This window comes from Hipposideros armiger, unplaced genomic scaffold (assembly GCF_001890085.2).
Source record: "Hipposideros armiger isolate ML-2016 unplaced genomic scaffold, ASM189008v1 scaffold_970, whole genome shotgun sequence".
Lineage (NCBI taxonomy): Eukaryota > Metazoa > Chordata > Mammalia > Chiroptera > Hipposideridae > Hipposideros > Hipposideros armiger.
The window spans coordinates 223,553-229,978 of record NW_017732320.1 but is presented as its reverse complement, the minus strand read 5'-3'; the positions used below and the strand labels follow the sequence as shown (position 1 = coordinate 229,978).

General features: G+C 61.7%; 1 protein-coding gene across 1 annotated transcript in view; it reads right to left on the bottom strand.

The window, feature by feature from the left end:
* Positions 1-6,426, bottom strand: part of ASMTL (acetylserotonin O-methyltransferase like) — a 19,048-nt gene that overhangs the window by 1,607 nt on the left and 11,015 nt on the right. Inside the window, exons 9-12 of the mRNA XM_019631012.1 lie at positions 5,414-5,589; positions 4,101-4,230; positions 3,189-3,332; positions 1,876-1,998 (exon numbers count right to left, since the gene is read on the bottom strand). Coding sequence (XP_019486557.1) covers positions 1,876-1,998; positions 3,189-3,332; positions 4,101-4,230; positions 5,414-5,589 — 573 coding nt within the window. The remainder of the gene's footprint in view (positions 1-1,875; positions 1,999-3,188; positions 3,333-4,100; positions 4,231-5,413; positions 5,590-6,426) is intronic.

The following is a 6,426-nucleotide window of genomic DNA, read 5'->3' as shown; positions in this document are numbered from 1 at the left end:
TCTGTGACTCCTTCCTTCCCAGCTAGTGACGTCCATTCTGTGCTGGCGTTGGGGACACAGCAGAGAGCAAACAGGCAGAAACCTGCCCTCCTGGGGCCACATTCTCCTGGTGGACACCCCGAATGTCTGTGGGACATCTCTGTGACCAGGTCAAAACGTGCAGCTCACAGATGCCATGCATGGCCTGGGTGGCTGTGACAGTGACCACAAAGCAGGGCATCACAACCATGGACCTCATCTGTCCCCATCCTGGAAGCCAGGAGGCTGCCGCCAAGCTGTCCCAGGGCCGCGCTCCCTCCGGAGGCCCCAGGGGACGGTCCCTCCTGCCCCGTCCAGCTCCTGGGGGCTCCAGGCGTCCCCGGGCGGGTGGCCGCCTCCCTCCCGTCTCTGCCTCCGTCTCCACGTGGCATCCCCTCTGTGTCTGTGTCCCTCCTCTTCTGTCCCCGATAAGGACAGTGTCATTGGGCTCAGGGCCCCCCTGATCCAGGACGCCCTCCTCTCAGATCCTTTACTTGGTCCCATCTGCAAAGACCCCATTTCCACATCCTGAGGTTCCGGGTGAACGTGAATCTGGAGACACTGTTCATCCTGTGACATAGACCAACCAGGACGCCTCCGCGTCCCATGCAGCTCAGGTTCCTATGTCCCCAAAGGCTCGGGCAGGCGAGCCAGCGCCCGGCGACCTGCGTCACCTCCGAGTTCTGCGCTCTGGCTGTGGGGAAACGCGTCCACGCGTGCTGCCCGTTCGCGGCGGTGACTCGGTGGCTGCTCTGCTGAACATCAGACTTGTCCCTGGTCCCCAATATCCTGGAACATGGCTTCGTGTGGCCACAGGTAGGGCCGGCTTCCACTTCGCCGCTTGGGGTCTGAGGCCCTTGCAGGTCAGATTTTAGGGCTCACGGATAGGTCCCCGAATTGTCTCTTGTTTTCCATCCCTGTGGTCCTCCGCTTGGCTGCACGTCCCAATCCATCCACGTCTCCTCTCCAAGGCCGTTCCTTCTCTTTGCTCCTGTCTTGCCGCCCTCTGTCCTTGAAGGGAGGATGGATGGATGAACAGACAGATTCCACGCTGTCCGTCTACGGGCGTGCCGGCTTCTGCTGTTCCGTGGTTCCCAGTCACGGCTTCTGAGCCCTGAGTGCCTGGGAGGAGAGGGGGCTCGGCCACTGCCGGCACCTCTCAGAGCTGGGAGGCCCCCGATGTCGGCAAGGGCTTCTCCTGAGGCCGGGAGGACAGAGCAGCTGGCATGTGGAGGCCCCGGGACCCTCCGTCTGGCACCAGATGTCCCTGAGTCACCCACTGGGCGCTGAGCCTTAGATGAGACACCGGGGGATCAGAGCCCACGGGCCCGGTGGAGGGGACTGTGTGACGCTGAACTGTCGGGACGAGGTCATTCCTGGTGGAGGCCCAGGCGACGCCTTACAAACTGCGGGGGAGGGGAGCACTGTAGGACGCGGGGGCGAGAACGTACATGATGTGACCGGGACATCGGGAGCCCGGGAAGGGACCCAGGCCACTAGCTCTTCTCTGCTCCATGGCCTGATGACCCCCGGAGACAGTCAGACATCCACCGGCGGGAATGGGGACAAGGAGAGACACGCAGGGCTGCAGAAGGACGTGACCAGGGGGCATCTGGGAGGACAGGTGTGGGGCCAGGACGGTGACACGCAGCTGAGCCACAGCTTGGAGTCCATTGCCACCAAGTTCACCCAAGTGCACCCGCGACCCAAGTGCGTCCTCTGGGAAGGAGTAAACAGCACCAGAGGCTGGATGGGGGCCATGCATTCTTTGTGAAATTTACCTGGTTTTTGTTTGTTTGTTTTTAATAGAAATGGTCATTATGCCTTAAAAGCGGAAATGTGCTGACAGGGGCTCACCTGGTTTGCAGCTGCCCGAAACCCGGCTCAGCAAGTCGTGTACTTTCTCATCGGGCCAGTCGTGGAGGATTCCAGAAAGAATGTAGAGGTCTGCCTCCGGGAGGCTGTCCTTGAAAAAGTTACCTGGTTGAAAACAAAATGTCATAAACCCCCATCAGGGGCACCAGAACTGACCCTCCACCTGACAGAAGGGGGGACTTGCCACTGTCCGGAATTCAAGAGAGACGCCACTTCTGGTGGGGACACTGGGTCCTCCCAAAAGGACACGTCCACGTCCCAACCCCCAGATCCTCAGAACGGGGCCTTGTCTGAAAACGGGGTCTGTGCGGATGGGACTGAGTGAGGGGTCTGAGAGGAGGTCGTCCTGGGTCAGGGGGGCCCTGAACCCAACGACAGTGTCCTTATCGGGGACAGAAGAGGAGGGACACAGACACAGAGGGGACGCCACGTGGAGACGGAGGCAGAGATGGGAGGGAGGCGGCCACCCGCCCGGGGCCGCCTGGAGCCCCCAGGAGCTGGACGGGGCAGGAGGGACCGTCCCCTGGGGCCTCCGGAGGGAGCGCGGCCCTGGGACAGCGTGGTGGCAGCCTCCTGGTCTCCAGGACGGGGGCGGATGGGTTCCTGTTGTTGTAAGCTCCCAGTTTGTGTAGTTTCTTTTCTTTTCTTTTTTTTGTTTTCGCTGAGCCATCCTGTCACCTGTTGGCAGCTCAGCGGCAGCTCAGCTTGGGCCTGAGCTCTTAACCAACTGAGCGACTCAGCCCGCCCCATGTAGTTTCTTTTTGCAGCCATGGAAAAGTAATACCCACAAAATTTTTTTAAAGTTACACTGTTGCTCTGCCCCTGGCAAATGTGACATTGTTACTATGTAGTTAGGCTAGACACAGGCTTTTCCCGCTCTGTCATTACTCCTGAGATGATACAGTATGACCACTCTTGACACAGCAGTTACATTGTATCGGGTGTTGTAAGTAACCTAGAGAGGTTTTTAGGTCTATGAGATGCTGTGTGGAGGGTACATGCAAATGCTGTGTCATTTTTCCATAAGGGATGTGATCACATGCGGACTTTGGGGTCGGAGGGGGACCTGGAACCGTGTGGCCTGGCAGATACGGAAGGACAACTGTACAGGGGTAAGCACACCACAGACGCACACCTGCAGACACATACACCTGCACACACACCTGCAGAGACACACACCTGCACACGCACCTGCAGAGACACACACCTGCACACGCACCTGCAGGCACACTCAGGGTCAGAGATGAATATGCTGGGCCAAGGGCTGACCCCATGCAAAGACTTGGAACGTTTACCTGGCACGAAGCTGACCTGCTTTGTCTGTCTTCCCATGGGCTGAAAACACGTGACGTGCTCAGTGACGCCTGGGAGGTCAAACACAGTCACCTTCAGACCCGGGTTCTCCCGGGCGAGCTCGTGGGCCAGGGCACCCGTGCAGCCTGTGGATTGTAAACACACACGCTGGGATCTGACCCTCCCGGCGCTGAGGTAACCCTGGGCGAGTCGCCAGAGTCCGACCTCAGCAAAACCAACACGATGGTCTAGAAAAATGGGTTGAGGCCCGCGCTGTGGCATAAGGGCAGGTGGTGGTGGAGATGGCCGATGTCTCAGGTGGGCCTTGGGGCCTCCCAAAGGAAGACCATGCAAGCTGCTGCGGGAACGCGGACGCGATGGCTGGTGCCACAGCAGCCACTCTGGGCCCCCAGTAGGAGCGGTGTGCACAGAGGATGGGGACGTGTCAGCTGGCAGCTCAGGACTCTGCTTCCACTGTACCCCCTGGCAGGGACGTGGATGGGGGGACACGGCGGGGCCATGACGGGAAGGGACTAGAGGACCTCTGGGAGGCCCCGCTGCTCCATCCACTGTCCTGGGTGAGGACTGTGCTGAGGTGGGGTGCAGGGTGTGTGGACCACAGTCAGACCTGATGAGATGGGGATAGACGGCTCCCCAGTTTCCTCTTCCACTCGGCAGCCACCAGGAAGGGCCCCAGAACCTGGACGGGGACCCTGGGGCCATCCCCAGGACCTCCCAGAAGTTGGGAGAATGTGGCCCGGCCCACACAGCCGCCCCCGCCAGATGTGTTTGGGACTTTGTCCAGAGAGAAACCCGTTTTGCAAGTCTTACGAGCAGGGGAGGAGCCCATGGTTTCACACAAGAGGAGACGCACACGGGGCCGTCGGTGCCTGATCCCTGGTGGGCGTACGCACCTCCCAGATCGCAGGCCGAGGAGAATCGGGACAGGTCGAAGGCTGTGGCCACCTGGCGAGCGGTCAGCTTGGCGAGGCCGTGCTTGGCCTTCATGAGACACAGCCTCGCGTCCGGGCCCGGGCAGGAGTCCTACAGCAGAGCAGGGTCTGAGCAGGCATTGCAGGCCCGGGCAACCTGCGCCACGGCCAGCTGCAGCCAGCTGGCATGTCCCCAGGCAGGGCCAGCATGGTACTGGTCCCCTGATTGTGACTGAGGCCTGGGGCACAGTGGTCACAGGGACGAGGCTGCAGGGCACAGCTGGGATGGAGGGACGGTGTCACCCCGCCTCGCCAGCACCGCTGCAGTCTGAGCCGTCCCCTAAAACCATGGCCTTTGCTCGGCTGATGTCACACAGCCTGGTCCCCACGGGTGGACCCACCGCCAGCTCACACCCCCATGGCCTGAGCTGTGTCCCCTCCGGCCCCCGCCCAAACCCTCCTCGACGCACCTGGCACTGACCCGAGCCAGCCTCCCAGCGCCAACACAGCGTGTTCTCAACACCCTGCTGGCTGGAGAGCCTCAGCCGGTTCTGTGTGACGCCCGGGGGCTCTGTCTCTGCGTCTCTGTCTCTCTCTCTCTGTATCTCTCTCTCTCTGTATCTCTCTCTCTCTCTCTCTCTCTCTGTGTCTCTGTCTCTCACAGTCTTTGTCAATCTGTCTTTCTCTCTGTTCCTCTGTCTCACTGTGTGTCTGTATTTCTGTCTTTCTGGGGTCTCTCTCCTCTGTCTCTCTCTCTCTCTGTCTCTGTCCCTGACCCCACCCTCGACGTCAGCCTCACACTCCGACAAGCTGATTTCTGTGTCACGTGAGCTCTGCCCTCGGCAGATGCAGCCGGGTAACGGCTGTGCGCTCCCACCCCCCACAAGCCCCTGTCCATACTGCGCTGCAGGCCCAGCGCGCCCACACCACACAGAGGTCTTGCACGTCACCCCCGAAAAGATCCCGGCTGGAGGGAGTGCACGGGGGAGACGGTGCAGGAAGTGCTTGCAAACAGAGGCCGCAGCCAGCACGTGCCTGTTCAGAGTGGCCACACGGTGGACGAGTGGCCGTAAGTCCGGCAAGCCGTCAGGCCCCTTCCGGGAGCTCCCTTCTCGGGCACTGCACAGCCTGGGACACCTGGTGCTGGTACAGCCACTGCCGCTGTGACAGCTAGCTCCCTGCCGTCCCCCCTCCGCCACGGATGCTCTTTCTGAGTCTCCCCTCTCCCCAGGCCCCTGGGGATCCCGAACGCACCCGTCCTTTTCGCTAAAAGGGGGCCCTTCGGGGGACGCTACCTGAAGCAGGCTTTCCCCCACGGCCCACTGGTCTGGGCTGCTGCCCTCCCGGACGGCAGACTCCAGCTGCGAAAAGGCTGCCCAGGAGTGGTTGTCGTTGAGCTCGATGAAGCCGTGCAGGGAGAACTCGCCGTCCGACAGCAGGTACCGGGTGGCCAGCTCGCTGTTACTGTAACCTGTAACCACGGGCCCGGTCACGTCCCGCAGGGAAGACCACGCGGACCTGACCCTGGCCAGGGCTGCCACTGCTTAGCCGCCATGGCAACGTCACGTACACGACGTCACCCACCTCGGTGCAAACCCTACGCTCGGACAGGGGCACAGCCCCGACCCACATCAGTGTTCCTCCTCAGACGGGCTCGTGTGCCACAGGCCATGCCTGCTGAGGCCCCCGGGATGGCCACTTGGCCAGGATACAGTCCTCAGTGGGTCAGGCCAACACCAGGCTACATGGTGCCACGGAGGCGTCTGGCAGGTGTCATCGCCACCCGCAGTGAGCTCAGGTCAGAAAGGACGCTGCTCGCTCACTCGGCGGTGGCGGTGGGCCTCGAAGGCCCGTCGAAGGCCTCACCAGCACAGATGGCGTTTCTCGGGGGGACAAGCAATTCTGCCTCCAGGCTGCCCGTCAGCGCCTACTGAGTCACCAGCCTGCAGGGCGACACGCACCAGCCCCCCCACAGCACAGCCGCGTCTGTCCAACACACCTCATCTACACCCCACCCGCTTCACACCCAGGCAGGCTCTCCTTACGACCCAGCACCCAGCCCTGCAGGACACCCCCACCTTCAGAATCGAAGGCGTGGCACTGTGGGGGTACAGGCGATCCTGCCCGAGACCCTTATGGGTCAACGGAGGGCCCCACACGACGCCGGTCATCGGAACAGCACTGTACTCCGTTCAGCGATGAATCTTTCTGCCTTGTGAGACCCGAGGGCTTCTGAGGAGCGGGCGTGCCCCGTCACAAGCGAGGCACTGCTTACGGGGCTCAGGTGCACACCTGGGCCAGACGTCTG